At 39.1% G+C, this 23,512-nt stretch overlaps 1 protein-coding gene across 10 annotated transcripts in view; it reads right to left on the bottom strand.

The window, feature by feature from the left end:
* Positions 1-1,060: 1,060 nt before the first annotated feature.
* THUMPD2 (THUMP domain containing 2) overlaps positions 1,061-23,512 on the bottom strand; it is a 50,642-nt gene continuing 28,190 nt past the window's right edge. For 8 of the 10 annotated variants that reach the window (XM_004369533.3, XM_023735654.1, XM_023735663.1 and 5 more), the window contains 4 exons: positions 23,172-23,243; positions 22,596-22,710; positions 12,104-12,212; positions 1,061-2,897 (listed from right to left, as the gene is read on the bottom strand). In XM_004369533.3, coding sequence (XP_004369590.2) covers positions 2,573-2,897; positions 12,104-12,212; positions 22,596-22,710; positions 23,172-23,243 — 621 coding nt within the window. In that variant the 3' untranslated portion in view covers positions 1,061-2,572. Of the gene's footprint in view, positions 2,898-12,103; positions 12,213-17,951; positions 18,493-19,106; positions 19,268-20,526; positions 20,579-22,595; positions 22,711-23,171; positions 23,244-23,512 lie in introns of those variants that run through there. The other 2 variants (XR_002824826.1, XM_023735669.1) reach the window with 2 other exon arrangements.

Here is a 23,512-nt window from a genome sequence, read left to right as displayed (position 1 = left end):
AAAGGAGACCTAGTTAGGCTGTGATTTCAACTGATATGATTCATCATCCGTCTCAGTTATCTAGGGCTGCCACAACAAAATACCACAAAGTGGGTGGCTTTACAGAATAGAAATTTATTTTCTCACAGTTCTGATGGTTGGAAGTTCAAATCAGAGTCTCTGTCCTGTCAATCCTTCTGTGGGTCTCCTAGTTTCTGGTTGTTGCCAGCAATCTCTGGCATTCTTTGGCTTGTTATAGATGCATCTGCCTCCAACGTCCCACGGTGTCCGTCTTCCCCTTGCATGTGACTCTGTTTCTGTGTCTGTTCTCTCCTTTTATAAGACACCACTCAGAAGGAAATAGGGTTAGGACCCACCTTAATCCAGTATGTTGTTGTTGTGAGCCATTGAGTCAATTAATTCAACTGATTAAAAAAAAGACAAACCCTATTTTCAAACAAGGTCACATTCATAGGTACAGGGGTTAGGACCTCAACATATCTTTTAGAGGGACATAATTCAATCTGTAACAGCATCCTACAGGATCAGACTGTGAGTCCTGTGGCCACCAGAGGGAAGAGGTTCTCTTAGAATAGTCATAAGAAATTCCTGGCATCTTCTATCATACCTTAAACCAGGGCTTTGCAACTTTGGCACTGCTGACATTTTGGGCCCGGTAATTCTTTGTTTTGAGGGGCTTTAGCAGTGTGATGGTCGTTATACGTCAACTTGGCTAGGCTATGATTCTCAGTGGTTAGGCAGACACTGTGTAATCACCTTCCATTTTGTGATCTGATGTGTGCAGCCAATCAGTTGGAAGAGGAATTTCCTTGCGGGGTGTGGCTTAGACCCATGATATAAGTGTTCTGGCAAAGCTCGCTCTCTCCATCCTGCATTTGTCTCGTCATTCTCTGACCTCTGGTTCTTGGGATGCGAGAAGCCTTCAGCCTGCTGCCTGACCTGCAGATTTTGGGTTCCGCAGCCCCTGCAACCATGTAAGTCAGAAAAAACCTCTAGCCTGCCACCTGACCCATGGATATGGGACTTGCCAACCTTCACAATTGTGTGAGCCATTTCCTTGAAATAAATCTACTTATTTATATACATGCTTCACTGGTTTTGCTCCTCTAGAGAACTCAGCCTAAGACAAGCAGTATTCCCGGTCTCTACCCACTAGGTATCAGTAGCACCTCCCCCAGTTGTGACAACCAAAAATTTCTGAAGACATTGCCAAATGTCCCCTGGGAAGCAAAATCACCTCCAGCTGAGAACCACTGCCTTAACGCAAGAAGTTAGGACTACAGGAATCTTGCTTTTTTTTAAGCTGTCAAGTTCTGTTAAACGCAGATGGCTTGTATTCTTAGTGCTTGTATTCTTCAGGTTCTTGATATTTTCTATAGCAGCAGGTAAGCACAAGGGTAACAAATTGTTTCATCATTGCTGCAAGCTTCCTTTAATACCAGCTGCATCCTCACCTTTAATTTACCTAGGTCAGACAACCAATATCACATTCACATTTCTAAGAGTCTGTTGCCTGCACTCCCTCAGAGTAGCATAGGTACCAAAAAACCAAAAAAACCAAACCTATTGCCGTTGAGTCAATTCCAACTCATAGCAACCCTACAGGGCAGAGTAGAACTGCCTCAGAGGGTTTCCAAGGAACATCTGATGGATTCGAATTGCAGACCTTTTGGTTAGCAGCCAAGCTCTTATGCACTATGCCACCAAGGTTTCCATCATAGGTACAGGGGTATCAATTTCCGACTCAGAATTCTAGTTGGTTTCTACTTTGGACAGGTGGGATTCACAAGGTGAGAAATTTTAGGGAGGCTGTTCAAATGATACTAAAGCAGCTAAAAAGCTGAGTCACTATATCAGGCTATTAAAAACTTAAATTTGAACATATTATTTTCACCAACTTCCTGTTTCTTCCTCTTAAGTAGTGAACACTACTTTAATTCCTGTAAGAGTGAGATGATTTAGTAATGCTTTTAGAAAATAAGGTAACTTTATTTTCCATCATGTTGAAGGATATTAGCTTAATTCAAATTGTTATTATTCCCACCAATGTTGTATGTATATACATGGGGCATAAAAAATGTATTGCAAGTAAAAACTATTTTCATTCCAATGGAGAACACCATAGGTTTAAAAAAATCTAGTTTAATATCGAAAGAATTTATACATAAAGGTTCCTCCATTTCAAAACATTGGTAGTTAAAAGATTATAACCAACCTTGTTGACTACAATACATTTTATGTGAACTCATTAAAACTTTTGCTTTAAAGTGGAAGCTTCTGCTCAGAAACAATACATGGCAGAGCGGATCTTTTCACGTTCTGAGAAAATACAAAAACTTCAGAGTCCTTCAGCTTAAATATTCATTACCTGCTCTTTGTGAGAAACATTAATCCCTTTGGATTATAAAGGAGAAACTCTTACTAAGAACTCATGTCCAGCAGCCACAACTCCTGCCTTCAGGAAATTATTTACTTGGAACTCTGGCACTGTGGAGAATCCTAAGGACAACATCTTCTACTGCAGTACAGTTAAGACATACGGACTTGGACCTGGTCTACAGTAGTGAGACTGCTATAATCCAGAAGAGTGTGATTTCCTATATTTAGATATAAACGCATCTGTTTTTCCAAGGCTAACTTTGTAGCATTCCACTGGCACTAAAGAGCCAAATGGTGACGTTCTGTCTAAGCCCTCTTGGTTACTGGCTTGAAATGAAGAAGATGCTGTCTCTGATATGCCATTTTCACCCTCAGGATTCAAGCACTTTTTCATTCCAGGTTCATCTATGTGGCTGCTCTTGGAATTCAAAGGGATGCCGCTCTCTTCACAATCTTGAAGGCACCTGTGGTGATCTTCACTGAGTAACAATACAATGGCTCCATCAACACGAAGCACTCTGTGACAAAAAATAGTAATTAGTATTTCTTCCTTTCTAGATGACGAACAATCACACTTTATTTAAAATATTTGGTACGTTTTTAATTTGAAATTTAATTTTATCTATTTAAATACAAGGATTCTGCTAATTAGGTAGCAACCTCCATAATGCATATTCATTACAGTAATTATGGAATCAATAGTACAAATCTGCTTTAATTATCTATTTTTACTCTACTTAAACGGCAAGCCTCAAAGTAATTTGTAGTCACATCCTACAAATGACTATACAAAGAAAAAGGCAAATGACAGAATCCTAAAGAATCAGCATATATTACCGGCAGCAAGCTGATGCAGGAGAAGTCACCAGGAAAGAGTCAGACCAAGAACAAAGGAATGGCAAAAGGGAAGATCAGAGAAGGAGGGAAGACCTTGAAAGGTGAGCTTTCTGAGGAGAATCATTCACTCAATCATTCAGCCAAAGTCTGTACAGCACTTACGTGGAAAAGTGATGAATAATGTGCAGACCTGTGAGTTGCTAAAAGATTACAGGAGAGTGGAGAGAGAGGCAAGTAAAAAGTCAAAGAGTGTGATAAATGCCATAACCAAGGCAAGTCTGAGGTTCTTGGGAACACATTAGATGGGACCCAAACCCAGGCACAGGGGTGGGGAAGATTTTCTGGAGGACGCGATGCCTATGCTATGAGTTCAAGGACAAGCAGGAGCTAGCCAGCAATGAGCGCTGGGGCTGGAGCAGGCCGAGAAAGCAACAAAGGCAGGAAGAAGTGAAGAGGAGGAGGTACTCATAGTCCAGCTTACAGATCACAGAAGGTGCTGCGGGGAGAAGGGAGGACAAGGAGTTCTGGTGGAATGTACTGAGGTACTTAAGGAACACCCAAGTGTGGATTCTAAAAGACAGCTGGATACACAAGCCTGGAGGTAGTAAGAAAGGCCAGGGTTGGAGACAGAGATTAAGAGTTTTCAATATGAACTGGGAGACAAAGCCATAATGAGATCATCTGGGGTGACAGCCAGAGTGAGAAGAGAAAAAGGGCCAAAAAAGCAGAAACTTAACATTTAAGGAGGGATAGAGGAGGAGAAGTGCAACAGATATCCTGAGAGAAAATGTGGGCAATAGTGATGTCTTGGAAGTCAAGGGAATAAAGTTTCAAGAAGGGAATGGTCTCAGCAGGGTAAGATGTTATAGAACTAGCAAGTGACCACAGGATTTAATATTAAGAAGTGAAAAAAAGAAATGAACCTGGGACAGCAATCTCAGTCGACAGCAGGTGTAGATGCCAATGTGTTGAGGGGGAACTGGAAAGTGAGGAAGCAGAAATGTCAGGTGTAGATTATTCTTTCAAGAAATTCAGTGTATATATAAGCAAATAGGGTGGCAGTGAGAGGATCAAGAGTTACAGGGAATCTTGTCATGTCCAAGAAAGATCCCAGAAGTTTTCCCTCACTTAATCCATCAACAAATCTAGATAGTTCTACCTCCAACTATGTCACAAATTCATCTACTTCCTTCCCATCCTCATATTTTGCCTGGACTATTGCAACAATCTCCTGACAGGTCTTGTTTCCATTCTTGTTATTCTTCCCACTCTCCCCCTTCTCAGTTTCTACACAGAACCCAAAATGTAAATCCCTGCTAACTCTTTAGCGCTTTCATTGTACTTGAAATAAATTCTTAACTCCTCACTGAGGCATATGGGGCCCCTACCTGATCTGCCCCTCAGCTACCTTCCTAACTTCATTGCCTGTTTGCTTCTATTTGCTCCAAACACACTGACCTTCCTTCTGTCACTCAAACTTACCAAGCTGCTTCTTATCTGAGGACATCTGGCCTTGCTAGTCACTCTACTTACCACTCATTCCCTTGTGCTTTCTCATCATTCAGGTCTCAGCATTCAAATATCGCCTCCTTGGAGAGGCCCTTCCTGACTACCTCTTAGCCACTCTCTAGCAAACCATCCTCTTTTATTTCCTTCACAGTACCAATTATGATCTGAAATTATCCTGCTTATTGGTTTATTAGTGATGTCTTTCCACACTAGAAAGAGTATCCCACATGGGCAGGGACCTTGCTGGTCCTGTTCACTGCTATATTCTCAGTACTTAATACAGCACTTGGGTTATGCAACACCTCTAAAAGTATCTGAGAAAGGGATGACTAAATCTCCTGCAAAGCACGGAAGAGATGAACAGGCGGAAATATAAGAGTGAGAAGTGGGCTAAGTGAGATCCCTGAGGAGGTAGGAACTGAGAGGATAAATCCTGGGCTAGAAGAGAAAAGCCTCTTCCTTGGAGAGAGGAGGAGGCACATGTGGTTGTATCCACAGAACATACACGTGGAAGAAAATATAATTAAAATAATACATGAATTGTAACTTTTTACCTACTGTATCAACTAAGGTGAAAAAGACATGCTCAGGATGGCAAGATTAACAAAAAATGAGTACTCTTGAACACAGAAATTGGTGTAATTTTTTTGGGGGGGACAGTAGTTTGGCAATAACATATCGAAAATATAAAATGTGCATAGCTTTTGACCCAGCAATATCCCTTCTAGAAATTTATCCTAAGAAGATGTAACAGTAGTAGGAGTAGTAATAGAATAATAGTGATGATAATGGTGATGATAGCTAATACTTACTGAGCACTTATTATGTACCAGGCACTGTTGTAAATGTTTTGTATTATATATCATTTGACTCTCAGAACTAGCCTTTCAAGTATGCCCTATTAGCACCCCCATTTTGCAGATGAACAAACTGAGGCACTGTAGTTTTAAGTAACTGGGATGTATAGTTAATTTGAAAAGTTGCCTGTATAAGGATCTTAAGAGCATTTGTGGTGCAGTGAATTGCTTTAATATGGCCCTTCTAGCCATGGTGTTTTAACTTCCACAAAATGACTGAGTGGGACTATGCAAGTAAGGTGCTTGTGGTCCACCATGGGGATTAGACCATTTTGCTAACGTAAATAAGGTGCATGGAACCCCTGCCAGGGGGCTGGGGGGTACCATGCAAATAATCCCCTTGTAGGGCATTAGTCAGTTTTGCTATCCTGCTAGGTTTAAAGGGAGCCAATCCCAGAGGTTGGAGGGGACCTCACTACCATCAAGAACAGCCAGGAGCAGAACACGTACTCTGGGCCCAGGGTCCCTGCGCTGAGAACCTCCTAGACCCAGGAGACAGAGACAGCTGTTAACAGTCAAGACAGCACGAGACGGGACCGGCAGGCTAGGCTCACCAACCCACAGAACGAAAGAGTTGAGAGCCTTCGGGCAGGAGGCTTCCTGGTGGAGTGGGATGCCTCTGGGCACTTACTGACGGAGCTAAAGAGCTTTGTAACACTTGCCCGAGCAGGACAGAGGGCAGGCCGAGAAGAGCTGTCCTGATTGAAGAACTGTATCCTGAGTCGTTCCTGTTACTTCCAAGCTGATCCCGAACTGTAACGTGTTACTTCCCTAATAAATCCCATAATTGTGAGTATGGTCTGTGAGTTGTATGTGGCCACTGCAACGAATTATTGAACCCAGTAGAGAGTGCTGTGGGAGGGATGGCTGGTGTCAGAATTAGTAAAAAGGTTGGAGAGTGGAGATACGTCTGACTTCCACCTCATAGGAATCAGCTTTGGACTGATGCTGATGATAGTGATTCTCCTCCCGCCTCACGAAGTTAGAGGACCTCTGATGCCATGCCATTTTTATAGCACTGCTCTTTACTAAAATGAAGAATTGGAAACTACCTAAATGTTCATCTGTAAGTACTGGTGACATAAAAGTACATACATATAATACTATGGCCAACACTGAAAATTATAATATACACTATAACAACAGATCAGAAAAGAGATTCATGACATTGTTCTGTGAAAAAAAGCAAGTTATAATAAATTAAGGATGATCTTATTTATGTAAAATGAAAAACATATATTTGTGTATAAGAATCTGGAAATATGCCTAGAAGGATTTTCACCAGTTTAGTTACTGTAAATTTTTCTCAAATAATGGAGAAAAGAATAAAGAAGTAAAAATAACCTGAAATCTTGCTACTTGGAGATTGACATTTTTGGTGAATGCCCTCCTAGGCATCTTTCCATGTACATATACACAATATTTCTTCCTAAGAAAGCTATTCAGAAAATATAAAGCAACATTTTCCAGCATGTATTCCTCTGAATTGGAGCCCTGGTGGTGCAGTGGTTAAGAGCTACAGCTACCAACCAAAAGGTTGATAGTTCTAATCCACCAGCTGTCCTTGGAAACCCTATGGAGCAGTTCTACTCTGTCTTATAGGGTTGCTATAAGTCAGAATCGACTCGACAGCAATGGGTTTGGTTTTGGTTTTATTCCTCTGAACACTAGTGTAGTGTGAATAGTATCAAATATTTTTTTGAAAGGAGCTCCTGAGTGGTGTAAATAGTTAACATGCTTGGCTGCTAACTGAAAGGCTGGGGGCTTGAGTCTACCCAGAGGTCCCTTGGAAGAAAGGCCTGGTGATCTGCTTCCAAAAAATCAGCCATTGAAAACCCTATGGAGCAGTTCTACTCTGATACACATGGGGTTGTCATGACATAACTTGATAGCAATGGTTATTTCTTGAAAAAAAGAATTCTGTGGTCCATAAGTTGGGGAAACTGTATTAAACAACATAAAAGAGATTTCTCTTTTGTCTGTGAACCGACAAGACTAGGGTAGACTATACAAATAATCTCACATTATTTGGCCATGGAATGTATTAGGTCTTAACCTTTTACCACAAATCCTCTGCTCCAGGCCCCTGATGTTCCTGGAACTTGCCTTTTGCTTCACTATTCACTCAAGAAATATTTACTGGACATCTGTTATGTATAAAACATGGTGTGTTCTCCTTTTTAATACTTTCCAAACTTCCAAATCTCACTGAAATCTTGCTTGTTCCATGAAATCATTTCAAGCCTCTTTGGCATGCAGTGACTTCATTCAAGATGAGCAAGGGGAATTTCTAAACTTGCTCATATGCTTTATATGGTTATATTTAGAGGAAAGCTCAAAGAACACAATTCTCTGGATTCCTCACAATGCTCTGTACTCATGAACTGGTTACTGCTTGAATAAATTAAAGGAGGAAATAATTAAACTGAGAGTGCACAGCTCAGCCCACCAGAGCAATCATTTGTCTTTGTGACAATCTCTAATTCTGATGGTGTGACCTTCCTCAAAGAATCCAGTTCTGTGTTACATACAGGACCAACTATTTCCACTGCCTATTACTGTTAACCTGACTCTACTAGGCCCAAGATGGAGTCATTTATGCTAAGCCCCATGTCAGCAAACAGAAACCTAGCTAGTTTCTGTCTCCTGTAAATGCCTGACCTTCCCAGGAGCTGAAACCTAAGTCAACCAGTCTGTACTTGCTGCCTCAGCTACAGTATACCACCTAGCTATGAAGTTAAAACTAACCAATGACTTTTTGCCCAACGTTACTTCTTTGTTCTTACACACCACTTTGCCCATATAACTCTGGTCTCTTCCACTTGCCTGTCGGAGCTCTTGTCTAACTTCTGGGCCAGATGCCCCCTCCCCGCCCCGCCCCATTCAAGAATCGCAAATAGAGTTTATGAGGTTGTACACAAATTTAATCTTGTGGAAATTTTAAACACTACGAACGTGTTTACTGACTTCTTGTATTTTTTCTTATTTTTACTAACACAATTCCCCCTCTTATTTTCTATCTAGAGCCTTATGTTATTGGTAAACCATCACGAGAAAAGTTATATCTACTTAGATACATTGATATATATCCCCACCTATTTCCCACAGGGATCTCAAGTGACTTACACTAAAAAAACTAGGTAAGAGGTAACAGTTATTAACTTCTTTCTAGGTGTCATTATGCTAACAGCTTTAAAGCCACAAAATCCCAATAATGCTATGAGGTAGGTACCACCATTTAAAGATGAGGCACAGAGTGGTAAGAAATTTGCCTATGACTGAGAACTACTCAGTGACATAGCCAAGGCTGGAACCCAGTGTCTGGCTCCAAAGCCTGCACTCTTAGCCACTACATTATGACACACTGCCATATAAAACTTCAAGCCTAAAGCCAAAAGTCAAATCACAAACGTTGCGGACAAGCGGCAGGAAAGCTTAGTCATGGAGAAGGAAAAGTTCCTTAATCAAATACATATACTTTGAGCTGATTCTATTCAAGTTGAAGTGAATTATACTAGCTGTCTTAAAATATCTTCCTGATTCTCAGGTAAATATTTAAATCTTCTGCCACAACGTGAGGGCAATCATATCTATTACTGTCTCATTTTCAATCGTTGTTGTTAGGTGCTGTGGAGTCAGTTAGGACTCAGAGCAACCCTACGTACAACAGACTGAAACACTGCCCAGTCCTGTGCCATCCTCATAATCGTTGCTATGTCTGGGTTCATTTTTGCAGCTATTGTGTCAATCCATCCCATTGAGGGTCTTCCTCTTTTTCGCTGACCCTCTACTTTACTATGCATGATATCCTTCTCTAGGCACTGGTCTCTCCTGATGACATGTCCAAAGTATGTGAGATGAAGTCTTGCCATTCTTGCTTCTAAGGAGCATCCTGGCTGTACTTCTTCCAAGACAGATTCGTTCATTCTTCTGGCAGTCCATGGTATATTCAACATTTTTCACCAACACCATAATTCAAAGGCATCAATTCTTCTTCGGTCTTCCTTATTGTCCAGCTTTCATATGCATATGAGGTGACTGAAAATACCAATGCTTGGGTCATGCACACCTTAGTCCTCAAAGTGCCATCTTTGCTTTTTAACACTTTAAAGAGGTCTTTTGCAGCAGATATGCCCAATGCAATACATCGTCTGATTTCTTGACTGCTGCTTCCATGGGTGTTGATTGTAGATCTAAGTAAAATGAAATCTTTGACTTCAATCTTTTCTCCGTTTATCATGATGTTGCTTATTGGTCCAGTTGTGACTTTTGTTTTCTTTATGTTGAGGTGTACTCCATACTGAAGGCTGTGGTCTTCGATCTTCATCAGGAAGTGCTTCAAGTCCTCTTTACTTTTAGCCAAGTAAGGTTGTTGTCATCTGCATATCACAGGTTGTTAATGAGTCTTCCTCCAATCCTGATGTCCTGTTCTTCTTCATACAGGCCAGTTTCTTGGATTATTTGCTCAGCATATAGACTGAATAAGTATGGTGAAAGGATACAACCCTAACACACACCTTTCCTGACTTTCAACCACGCAGTATCCCCTTGTTCTATGTACAGGTTCCTCGTGAGCACAATTAAGTGTTCTGGAATTCCCTTTCTTTGCAATGTTATCCGTAATTTGTTATGATCCATACAGTCGAATGTCTTTGTGTAGTCAATAAAACACAGATAAACATCTTTCTGGTATTCTCTGCTTTCAGCCAAGATCCATGTTTTATCAGCAACAATATCCTTTGTTCCACGTCTTCTTCTGAGTCTGGCTTCAATTTCTGGCAGTTTCCTGTCGATGTACTGCTGCAATTGTTTTTGAATTATCTTCAGCAAAATTTTGCTTGAGTGTGACACTGATATTGTTCGATAATTTCTGTATTCTGCTGCATTGCTTTCCTTTGGAATGGGCACATATATGGATCTCTTCCAGTTGGTTGGCCAGATAGCTATCTTCCAAATTTCTTGGCATATACAAGTGTGTGCTTCCAGGAAATTTGTAGCGTTTCACTGGAATTTTTGATTAGCAAAGAATAAAAACCAAAACCAGCCTAGGGAAAGGCAAGCTGGTATAATTTTACTAGTGCTGAAAGGACTGTCTACTCAAAACACTGCCCTCCCCTGACTTGTGGGCATGTCTAAAATATGCAGCATTAGATTTTTAGTTAGGTTAAGCCATTATTTCTCTGAAAAGTTCCAGTTCAAATGCAAGTCACTGTTCACACATATCAGTACCTTACCAAGAGGTGGCTTGTTAGTATAGCTGGTGAATTCCCTAGTTAGGCTTCAAGGCTGTGGTTAATCCTGCTGCACAACAGAATCACCTTGGAAGCTTTTAAGAAATACTGACAGCCAGGTTCTACACCAGATCAATTAAATCAGCGCAGGAGTAGGGTAGGGGGAGGACAAGATGTGTGGAATAGGCAGGCATCAGTCTTTTTTTTTTTTTAAAGTTCTCAAAATTATTTTAATATGAAGCCAGGATTGCAAAATCTGCTCGCAGGGAACATGATGTGGGTCTACATGGCATGTAAGTGTTCAGGAAAGGGCTGACTTACAGGTGCTGCTCAGACAGAGAGGTCTCAGGTAACACATTAAGAATTACATAACTGGGTAACAAGGAAGTTGCTTAGAAATAAAATAATCCAGAAACAAGTGTGGAGCACCCAGCTCACAAACTGGAGTTGAAAGGTTCTTAGCTGGGTTTAGAATTCATGTCAAGCTTTAATTTTCCTTACAGAATGTCAGCCTTGACACTGCACTGTCTCCATTCAAAATACACAGCTCATTCTTTCAAATGATTAACACATTATTTATATAGCAGGCTCTTGACCACTTTTCTTATCCTACTCTGTCATATGCCCAGCTGAGACAATATGAACTGACCACTTATTCATGTCCATTCATTCCTGTGCACATTTTAGGTTCTCTATCAACTTAAACAATCAGAAAAATATCTACCCAGGCATCACTGGTGGAAACTCTCAGAGAGATACTTTCACTGAGTTATATTCCCTTAGGTAGACATGAAAAACCGTAACATAAATAACACTTGTGCATTTTCATTTCATAACAAATAATGAAGGTGGTATCCATTCTGCATTACTGAACGTTCCTTATATAAATTCTGTTCTGTTAAGTAGCTGTGGGATCTTGAGAAAGTTAATCTTTCTGGGCCTTAGTTTCCTCATCTGTAAAATGTGGGGGATAACACATACCAGACAGGGATTTTGTGACGATTAGAACTAAGTATGTAAATTATGTAGCACAGTAACTAAAACATAGTGGGTATTCAAATTTCAGCCAATAATAAAAAAATCAATGTTTCTTTTCTGAAGAAAGTTTACAGTGTAAAATGATCAGGAATGTCTACCTCAATTATAAACTTCTGATTTGAAACCTTTAGAAAATTAAGCTTCAAAATCTCTGGGAAATTACTATAACATAATCAAACCTTAATTGAAGAGCTATATTTTGGTCAAATGCCCAATAGTTCAAAAATTACAGAAGTATGTTTAACATCTTACCTTTCCATTTCTTGTAGAATGCTTTTGATGTCTTTTTCTAACTTAAACTTTTTCCCAAATGGAATGTCAGAAATAATAATATCGACACTTTCTGAAGGCAATGGCAATTCTGAAATACACAAATCAAAGCATTCTATTACAGTAACTTCAAATATGTACAATCCAAATAATGAGAAAACTGAAGTACAAAGAATTATTTTTGCATATTAAATAAAATTTAGCGTTGCTAATATTGTTTCTAAGGAATTAACAAGATTCTGAAATGCTTTCTGAATCACTAAAGATTAAAGTGGTCCAGTTACTCAATTCTGTTCTTTGAAAATTGTTTTTTTCAAGTATGATAAAATACGACATAAGTAGAATTTTTAATTAACCAGAAAACCCAATTCTCTAAACATATTACCTGACTAGAAAGCTGCCATATCTAAGAAGAAATATATTAAGATATCTAGAAAAACCTTTTAAAGAATTATTTTCTAAAACTTTCACTTCCTTTCATAATTATATATAAACTTTTCCACGTGTAGATCTGTTTATAAGGGAGTATCCACAGCTTTCATTACATTTTTAAAGGGGACTCCAAAAGGTTAAGAACATCTATGCACATTCCAAGACCAGAGAAAAAGTTACATAATTAATAATCAACAGAATGAATATTACCACTAAACAAAATTCAACGTAATGTCTGATTATTGAATCTAAATTTCTTTCTTATCTTAGCACATTCTTCACAGAAATTAGATTATCATAATAAGGTAATAGACACAATCTTTTTCTTTTTAATTGTACTTTAAGTGAAAGTTTACAATTTGAGTTAATTTCTCATACAAAAATTTATACACATTGTTATGTGACCCTAGTTGCTCTCCCTATACTGTGACAGCAAACTCCTCCTTTCCACCCTGGATTTCCCGTGTCCATTCAACCAGCTCCTGACCGTCTCTGCCTTCTCATCTCGCCTCCAGACAGGAGCTGCCCATTTAGTCTCATGTATCTATTTGAACTAAGAAGCACACTCTTCATGAGTATCATTTTATGTCCCATAGTTCAGTCTAATCTTTGTCTGAAGAGTTGGCCTCGGGAATGGTTTTAGATTTGGGCTAACAGTTAGGGGGCCATGTCTTCTAGGGTCCCTCCAGTCTCAGTCAAACCATTAAGAATAGACAATCTCAGCATCTACCTGTTCGGAATATACTTTCCACTTTTACTTATTTTATTTCTCACCCTTTGTCTAAACTAAGTTAAATATTCATAGGTAGAAGAGGTCTTAATTTTCATTTTAAGCAGCCTCTAATTTTATATAGAAAAGTAATAAAATTTAAATAATCTTTACTAAGAGAAACTAAATACCATATAAATTTTTGTTGGCAGGAAATGAAAAAAAAATTCCTTTGTTATTTGAGAAAGTGAAGTCTACTACTTGCTAGATTTCTCCTGGTTCTAACTTCTACCTCAGATTAGTAGAAAAAAATAAGAGTAGATTAATAGAAAAAAAAAGTACCAGGATAATATTCTTTTAAACCTAGGCAAGAATTCTTTTTTTTCCAAGTTATGTTGTAACTCCATGTATCTAGCTTTAGGGGGTTTTATATAGAACACATCCATCTGAATACTATTTCTATGCTTTTCACAAAAGTACTGCAGACACTGACTAAACACCAGGCACTGAAGGCAATTAGGTTTATCAAATGCTATATATACATATATATCTATATGGAACCATGTTGTAAATTGACCTGAGTTTAATCCCACTTTTTTTTTTTTTTTTTTTGCCTTACAACACAGAAATATATACCACTGCGTGAATTATCTACTAGGCAATTTAATAGCAAATTCATCCAGCTCTAGTAACAATTTTTTTCTTCTGGTCAGTCTCCATTTTTCACCCACAAGTCTCCTAATCTATATTGCATAATTTGCTAAACCACTTTAAATAATTTTAGAAGATGGAAGAATGAACAGTTCACATAGAAGCAGAAGAAAATAATTTTTTCAGAAAGTTCCAGAACTAAGCAGTGCCATCTTCCAATAGGGCATAAAGCAAGCTTCTGATAATGTGACTCAGAATGCAGGCTCTGGCGTCAGGCAGTTGGAGTCTGGCTCTGCCACTTACCACCTATGAGACTTTGAGAAATTATTGCTGTAGTTTCCTCACCTGTAATGTGGAATAACAGTACCTACCTCAGAAGTAAAGTTAATAAGTAAGGTAATATATGGATGGCATTTAGCACAGTGCCTACCACATAGTGAGCACTCAGTAAATGTCAGCTATTACTGTGGTTATTATTCACAATGTCCTCTCTAACATCTACAGGGAGATGACAGACAGCTGGAGAACAGTGGGCCACACCCACCAAAGCAGCTCTGTAGACCAAAGTATTTTCTTCTCACAGCTTCTTGAAGGCCAAGGAAGGGCAACCACTTCTAGACGGGTCTTTCCTACTCTCCCTTCTCTAGCAGTGGTTCTCAGAGTGTGATCCCCAGACCAACAACATCAGCATCACCTGGGAATTTGTTAGAAACGCTAATTGCTGGGTTCCACTCCAGACTTACGCAGTACGTATCAGAATCACCTGAAGAGGCTGGTTAAACACAGGTTGTTGGCCCCACTTTCTGAGTTTCTGATGCAAAGGCTCCTAAAATAATGAGCATCTGACCCATAAAATTCAGCACACAGTAATATCTTTTAAATTATTGAATGCTTTGATCTGCCTGTGAACAGGGTTTGCTTGTAACTAAGGAGATAAGATTCTGAAATAGAAATATGGAGCTCAAAACAAATAAATAAAAACCATCTCTTACCTCTCTGAAGGATGATTCAAAGATATGAAAAAATATTTCAATTTTAACATACTAGTGTGTTCTGAGGAGCCCTGGTAGCGCGGTGATTAAGAGCTCACTGCTAACCAAAAGGTCATTAGTTCGAATCTACCAGCCACTCCTTGGAAACCCTACTGGGCAGTTCTACTCTGCCCCACAGGGTCACTACGAGTTAGAACCAACCTGACAGAAATAGATTTGGGTTGTTTTTGGTTCAGTGTGTTTTGAACAACAACAACAAAAAAAACTGCCCTATTTCTCTCCCTCTTTCCAGGAGAAAAATGGGTAAGACTTGCTTATAGCTCAGGATCCTGGCCTTAAGATATTTTACCAATAGGTATTTAAGGGTCTTCAAAGTATCTTTTTACGGGTATATTTAAACAAAATACTAGGTAAGACTATTTTTATAAAATTGGGACTACCCTTCTACTTCCTTTCCTTGTACTTCCTGCGTTTAGTTATTTCTTTTCACTGCTCAGGTTTATAACATCATATTCTGTCCTGGAACCTTACTTCCTATAGTTGTTTTGAATTAGCTCTAAAATGAAATGGATTCAATCCTAGCCACTATTCATTTGCCTTGGCCTTCTCCACTTCTTTCGCAGTGCTGCTGGGTGGGTTCAAACCGCCAACCTTTAGGTTAGCAGTCGAGTGCAAACCGTTTGTACGACCTAGGATGAAGCAGGGTGAAGTGGCTGGGAAGTACAGGAGGATAGGGACAGTAGTGTTTTGCATTGTTAAACAGGCCAGGCCTCACTGATGATGTGAGACTTGAGCAAACACTTAAAAGAGATAGAAGAGTGTTCCAGGATGTGTTTGAGGAACAAGCAGGGAGGCAAATGTGGCTGGAGTGAGGGGGAGAATGAGAGGAGATAAGGTTAAAGAGGTAGTGAATAATGGATGGCTGTAGCAGGGTTAGAAGGAGGCCTGATGGCACAGTGGTTAAGAGCTCGGCTGCTAACTGAAAGGTCTGTAGTTTAAGCCCACCAGCTGCTCCGTGGGAAAAAGATGTCAGTCTGTTTCCATAAAGATTACAGCCTTGGAAACTCTATGGGGCAGTTCTACTCTGCCCTATAGGGTCACTACGAGTTGGAAACAACTTGACGGCAGTGGGTTTGGTTTTGGTTTAGACAGGAGGGTCAGATCTTCTGGCCTTGAAGACTATTATGAGGATTCTGACTTATACAATTAAAAGAGAGCCACTGTGATTCTTCCCATAAGATATCCAAAGTGTATTTACAGAATTTTGGAATGAAATTTTGTGTATTACTGGGCTCTAACCATTTAATTTGTTCAGTTTTTCCTTGGATTTTTTTAGGGACAGATGTCAATATCTACCGATGGCAAGCTTTGTTTTTAATAACTGCAATTCTCCAAAAAATTCAAAAGGTAAAGTTTTTTGGTGCTGTTTGTTGAATCCTTTGATTATAGATTTCCAACAAATTTTGAACAAAATGCAACTGCAATTAGGAAGCTTGTTTATAAAAAGTTTAGCAGCATTGTGGGACACTTTCGCTGATTTGGAAAGCAGTTCTCTGGAGGATTAAACATTTTAAAATTAAGCCTAACTGATGATGGGCAAGCAAGAAAGTGTGTACTGCCATTGTGAAGTTAATTTTTTACACTCAACCATCTTCATCATGCTATTTTGCAGCTCAGTTATTCTGTGCATATTTTTTAAAAAAGTTGAGTATTTTACAGCTTGTCTGAATGTAACTGTAATTATATGGGCACTATGTCAAATTTCAAGTACATGTCTGCTCTATAGGTGTATTTAATAAGAACATTATTTTTTATCATGATGCTGTGGTCCACTGAATCACTGCATAAACAGACATACGTGCAATGCTGAACTTTGAAACTGGATTTTTAATAGCATTCATGCTATTCTTTGACAGAATGACTTCCTGAATTTCCATGAACTGGAGGAACTTACGGGTGTAGTGAAAAGAACATGCCGTACTCCAAGGGTAGAAATGACACCTGAGAACAAAGCAGAGGTGCTACCGATAATCTTGTTATGAAAGCTTTCCCTGAAGTGATGTAAACAGGCTATGCTGTTGTGGTGTGCCATCGAGTTGATTCCAACTCACAGCAACCCTGTAGGACAGAGCAGAACGGCCCCATAGGGTTTCCTAGGCTGAAATCTTTAAGGGAGCAGATCATCAGGACTTTTCTCTCGCAGAGCAGCTGGTGGATTCGAATGATCAACCTGGGGGTTAGCAGCCAAGTGCTTAACCATTGCGCCACCAAGGCTCCTTATACAGGCTATACAATGTCTAATTGGAAGGAGTGAAAATATTCCCATCTTCCAGTCTATAATGTCATCATAAATTAAATCCAATCTGCTTTTGCTCAAATCTGAATATATAACAGCTCTCCATTTTATACTAGAATGAAAATATATCTGTAGATTAAAAAAAAAATGCCTAACCAATGACTACTTGTTATTTCTTAAGATAACTTGTAACATAATGTTCATTTGACTCCAAATTTTCATGACATTAAAACTTAGGAATAAACACATGCAATTTCTGTATGTGAAATGTGATCACCTTGTATTATACTAGCAGACAGTCATTAAAGAAATGTAACTAAAAAAGTAGAAATAATAAATAAGGCATTAAAGCATGCAAAGAGAATGAAGATAGTGATTTTGCAGAAACATAAATCACGATCAGGAGTCTTGCTAACTTCTTAGACATGAGTTATGCCTACAAAGGTCTTTATTTCAGGATATGTGTTAGGCACTGTACATAATAATTCCTCACTGCAGCCTTATGAAGTAGGTATTATTATCTCCATATTATAGATGAGAAAATAAAGAGAGGTTCAGCATTTTACTGAAGGTCACACAGTGACTAAGCCATGGTGGGGCCAGGATTTGTCCTCAGGACTGTTTGATGCTAACATCCATGTATGGTCTTAATTACACAGGAAAAACGTGTGAAATCCTCAAACCTGTCAATGTTGAACAAGGGATTCATGGGTCCCATCACTACAAACTGTATTTGTTATATTAGAGTTCTTTTTTTTTTAAATTTCTTTTTCTTCCTTTTTTATTTTCAGAAATATCAAATTCTTTAAAAAGCAGCTGTTTTTGGTGTGAAAATAACACACTGTTCCCTTCCCTGTGCACACATGTGTGCAAATACACACCATCACCACCACTCTGAAACTCTTCTTACTGCATTTCCTCCGAGGTGGGTGAGAATGCTGAAAAATGAGAGAATTTGGGTGCTACCAACGCAGACACACATTGAACTTTCTCTCCTGGCTGGCTGCAAACACAATGTGCTATTTGTTATTCTCCTTAGTTCCCCAAGAAATAAGAGATGCCCTCAGCCAACAATCCATGTCTATTGAGGAAGAGTAGTTGTTTAGAGTTCTTAAACGTAAAACAAATTAATGAAGAAAATAAACACTTTTATCTAGCTAGAATGCCCACCTCTAAAGTAGAGATAAGGAGCCCTGGTGGCACAACGGTTAGGCGCTCGTCTGCTAACAGAAAGGTTGGTGGTTTGAACCCACACAGCAGCTCCACTAGAGAAAGACCTGGTGATCTGCTCCTGTAAAGATGACAGCATAGAAAACCCTGTAGGGCAGTTCTACTCTGTCACATGGGGTCGCTACGAGTCAAAAATCCACTTGATGGCACCACACAATGACAACAACAAAGTAAAGGGTTATCAAATGGTTAATATTGGTCCTTATGTTAGCAAGACATACAGTTCTCTGCAGATGGAAATTCTACATTAAAAGGTTGTGATGATGAAACAGGCTTAAAACACGTTTTACTCTTTCCTCTAGAAAGTTATGCTGAAAACAAACAATTCATAAAACAAAAATATACAAATGGCCTAACGTGAAAAACATTTTATCTCACTAGTAATCAAAGAAAGGTAAATTTAAACAATACTATGTCATCTACCAAGTTTGCAAAGAGTTTTTAAAATTTTAATAAAAATGATAATAAATACAGGTTTAGAAAAATGTGCAGTAATGTCCACTGCTGGCTCGGTGTGAACTATCACAGCTTTTCTAGAGGTAAAGGTATACACATTTGGACACACACTTCTTCTTTTAGAACTCTATTCTAAGGACGTAATTACAGATGAATATTATTCTTACACGATGCCTTATGTCTTATACACACTCCCACCCACCACAGTGACCAACCTACCTGCATCTGTTCTCATCCAGTCTGCCTTTCCCTGTAACTAGGAGTGAAGGACCCGCCGCTTGTGCACAGGATCCCATCCCTCTCACGGGGTCCAGCATAGCCCAGAAGTAATTCGCCTCTCTCTTGCACTGTAAAGTTTTTCTTTTCTACTTGATCATTTCCTTCATCATTCAAATATGCACATGTTAAAAGTTAAAGTCTATTCAAAAAACCCCTGCCTGACTCCTAATCTCCCCCTCTTCTTTACTGCCTCATTTCTCTGCTCCCTTTACCAGCATACTCCCCAAGCAAATCATCTAAATTAGCTGTCTCTAAGTTCTCTCCTCCCATTCCACCAGGACCCACTCCAGGCAGGCCTTGTGCCTGCTGCTTGACCATTTGGCAGTATCTGACACCATTGACCATTCTCTCTTCCTTGGATTCTGGAATACCTTTTAGTTATTCTCTTACATCACTGGCTGTTCCTTTACTAGATTCTCATCTTCTGAACTCTAAACATAAGGGTGCTCCAGGGCTCAGTCCTCAGGCCTCTTCCTCTTCGCTATACTCATTCTCCAGGTGATGTCATGAATTTAAGTACTATTTATACTGGTGAGGCCCAAATCTATATATTGAGCCTGGACTGTGCCCTCAAACTCCACTCATATATCTAGCTACCAACTTGACATCTTCTCTACTTGGTGTCTAATAATGTACTTTCTCAGGAAACTTAACATGTCCAAAACTCAAACTTGTTCCCCCTGCAGTCTTCCCTAACTCAGCAAATAGCAACTCCATCCACTAGCTGCTCAAGCAGAAAAGTTTTTTTTCTTTCTCTTGTACCTCATGTCTAATCCAACAACAAATCCTGTTGGCTCAACCTTCAAAATATGTACTGCATCTGACCTCCTCTCAATGCCACCATGAATACCACTATGACCCGAGCCACCATCATTTCTTACCTGGATTACTGTAATAGTCTCCTAACTACTCCTTCTGTTTCTATCTTTGACCCACTACAGTCTATTCTTAACATGATAGTCAGAGCAATCCTTTGAAAAACTACAATTTATTTAGCTACCTTGTGCCCTAGAGTTTTCTTTTTTAAAAAGTAGGGCACTTAAACGTTTGTTTTTAAAGTGAAATCTTATGGAAAATGCTCCCCAAAGTGAAAACAATTAAAAGTAGACTGAGAAAATGTTCCTCAAAGTGAAAAGAGATAAAAGTGGACTGAGTTGGTAGTAGGCAGAGATTCCAGCCCTGCCAAAGCAGTACTCCCTTCCTCATGCCTCTAAGGCACTTTGAAGAACGTAAAGGGTTTGAAAAACCACTGCTGTGTAACAACTTGTGAAGCTATTTCAGTTTTCTTAAAGGTCTCAAAAAATAGCATTCTTACAGAAGTTAGGGTTCATGAAAGTTCGATTTTAGCCTAACGACTTACTGATTTGCTGTAGAAACTTGTGTCTTATACACGAAGGGTCCTATTAAAAATCCTGGAGGAAAGGTGAAAATAGTCATTGGCAGCAAACAACTATGAGGTCTCAACAATACAACTCCTTCCCTGGGGCTGATTAAGCTTTACATAGAAATTATCCTAATATTTTCTTCTTGTTGAAACTCATCTTTCCTACTTTTTCACTGCAATAAAAAAAATTTTAAACAATGTATTCCTCTGATTATACGTTCAATACCAGGACCTATCTACTACCTATTCAGTGGCAAGAGAATACAATTGTTTCAGTTGGGAATTAAATGTGTTAATTTTTTTTAGAGAGGAAGAATGTATGTTATGGATTGAACTGTGTCCCCCAAAAGTTTGTGTCAACTTGGCTAGGCCATGATTCCCAGTATTGTGTGGTTGTCTACCATTTTGTGATCTGATGTGATTACCCCATGTGTTGTAAAACCTAACCTGCATGATGTTAATGACACAGGATTAGAGGTAGTTATGTTAATGAGGCAGGACTCAAACTACAGGATTAGGTTGTATTTTGAGTCAATCTCTTTTGAGATATGAAAGAGAGAATCGAACAGAGAGGAGAGGGACCTCCTACCACCAAGAAAGAAGAGTTGGGAGTGGAGTGCATCCTTTGGACCTGGGGTCCCTGTGCTGAGAAGCTCCTAGACCAGGGGAAGATTGATGACAGGACCTTCCCCCAGAGCTGACAGAGAGAGAAAGCCTTCCCCTGGAGCTGGCACCCTGAATTCAGACTTCTACCCTCCTAAACTGTGAGAGAATAAATTTCTGTTTGTTAAAGCCATCCACTTGTGGTACTTCTGTTATAGGAGCCTGCAGTGCGACTGATTACTTTTGTGTGTGGCCTTTCCAGCCGTGGTCTTGTAATTCCCACCCAGGTGACCATGTGATAGGGTAATTGTGGCCTACCAAGGGGATTGATCAGTTTTGCCTTACAAGACAGCCAATTCCAGAGCACAGAGGAGAGCCCACCACCACACAAAAAAAGAAGAGACCCGCAGCAGAGACCCACAGGAGATGGTGCAGTGGGCTTCCCAGTCCACGAAGTGAGAAAGCTGAGCGCCTCTGGGCAGAGACTGAGGGCCAGGGATAAGTCTATGCCTGACCCACGAATTTGGGACTTGCCAGCCTCCACAACCACATGAGCCATTTAATTGTACATGGTTCATGAGTTCTGTGAGACGTTGCAGCAAATTAGGGAACTGGAAGACAGGAGTGAGAGTACTGAGGCGAGAGGGAATAGTTGATGCTGTACCATCTAGTGATACAGCAGCTTAGAAAAGTTAGACATTTGGGACTTCTTTAACCTCCGCCTCATAGGAACCAGCTCTATGCTGATCCTTATAAAAGAAATTATTCGTTTACAGCCCTAGATAACTAAGACAGTGTACTAAGAGGAACAGAAAGAAACAAGGAATGCAAGGCTTCCCTAAAAGAGTCTAAATACCATGGATCTTAGGGAAATGTTGCTTTGATTGGACTCAGGAGACTTGATTCTGAGCCATATTAGTCACTGCTGATTGCCCATCAGTAGATAAGGGGCAATGCCTTCCCTCAATCTCACAGGGTGAACAATTGTCCTAGATTGCCTGGGAATTTCTCACTGTAGCACTGAAAGTCTTGGGTTTAGCAAAGTTACTGCTGTCCAATGTGGGGCAAGAGGGAGGAGGTAAGATAATTCAGAACATTTCATTAGTTTAGCTGAAAGAAATTTAAAGTTTCTATTATTACTAAACTGCTCTCTTTATTTTATGCCTGTATTAACTGATCCATGGTTACAACATGCGAAACAGTTCAAATACATTAAACACACCTTAAAAAGGCATGTTTTTACTTAAATGCTTATGGAAACTATTTAAATGTTGCTTCCCAATAATGAATCTTTTGAAAAATAAAAATGTTCCAGTTATCATACTGGAAATAAACGATTAGTCCCACAGGTATGTTACATATGGAAAGTAAGTCTTGTTTTGTTAAGACTATATATTTATGTATATCCATTTTCCTAAATTTTTGCGTTTTTAATATCTTACCTATTACAGAGGCTTTAAGCAGTTCAATTTTATCCTTAAGGCCTGCAGCTTTCAGATTGTCATGAGCCCCTAGTAATTGTGAGTCACTGACATCAGCACCTACATAATACACATCCTACAAGGAAAGAAATTCACATTTCAAGTATAAAGACAATTATTTTATGTAGTTAAAAAAATCTAGTTGCGTTTTTGTCAAATGATGAAAATGAGATTAATAGGTTTGTTAATTCAGGCTAAAACATATTTAGAATACTCCATTAAAATGACATTTAATAGCAAAAAAATCAAAAGTTTCATTAAAATTTTAAAATCTGTTAATATTTTACAATTAAAATAGCTAAGGAGTTGAGAGATTTGTATAAGCTAGGTCATGATGAATTACTGGAGTTCTGTCATACTTTCTAAATATACCAAAGTAGTCAAGGAAATAACAGTAATATAATTAGCCCCTCATTATCTATTTTGACTAAATAGCAAATCATATAATTAAAAATTACAATCTACTTATAAATGATATCTATATTAATGTATATCTATATATATATATTGCTTGGTTTACCAAATTTTAGAACTTACTGGCCATTCTTTAGCAGCTTCCAAAAGTATTGTTCCAAGTCCACACATTGGATCTAAAACAAGTGCACCAGCCTATAGACAGAAATATTGATGTAGGTTATTATTAAGTCTACCAAAGTAAGTTTTATAAAGAAACCTAAAACTTGAGGAATTAATATTTTAAGAGTAAAGTTTGCTTTTTACACCTTATTAGGAACTTTAGGTTGCTAAAGGCTTAAGGCAGGAGTATGCTTGGCATGTCTGCAGAATAGCAAGGAGGCCAGGGTGGCCAAAAGGAGGGAGAGGGAATGCAGTGGTAGTATCAGTGAGGAAACGAGGTGCTTCTGTCAAGATGAGCATGT

The sequence above is a fragment of the Trichechus manatus genome, unplaced genomic scaffold, assembly GCF_000243295.1.
Source record: "Trichechus manatus latirostris isolate Lorelei unplaced genomic scaffold, TriManLat1.0 scaffold00005, whole genome shotgun sequence".
Classification (NCBI taxonomy): domain Eukaryota; kingdom Metazoa; phylum Chordata; class Mammalia; order Sirenia; family Trichechidae; genus Trichechus; species Trichechus manatus.
Note: the sequence above shows the minus strand (reverse complement) of the source record. Positions and strands in the feature narration are given on the sequence as shown.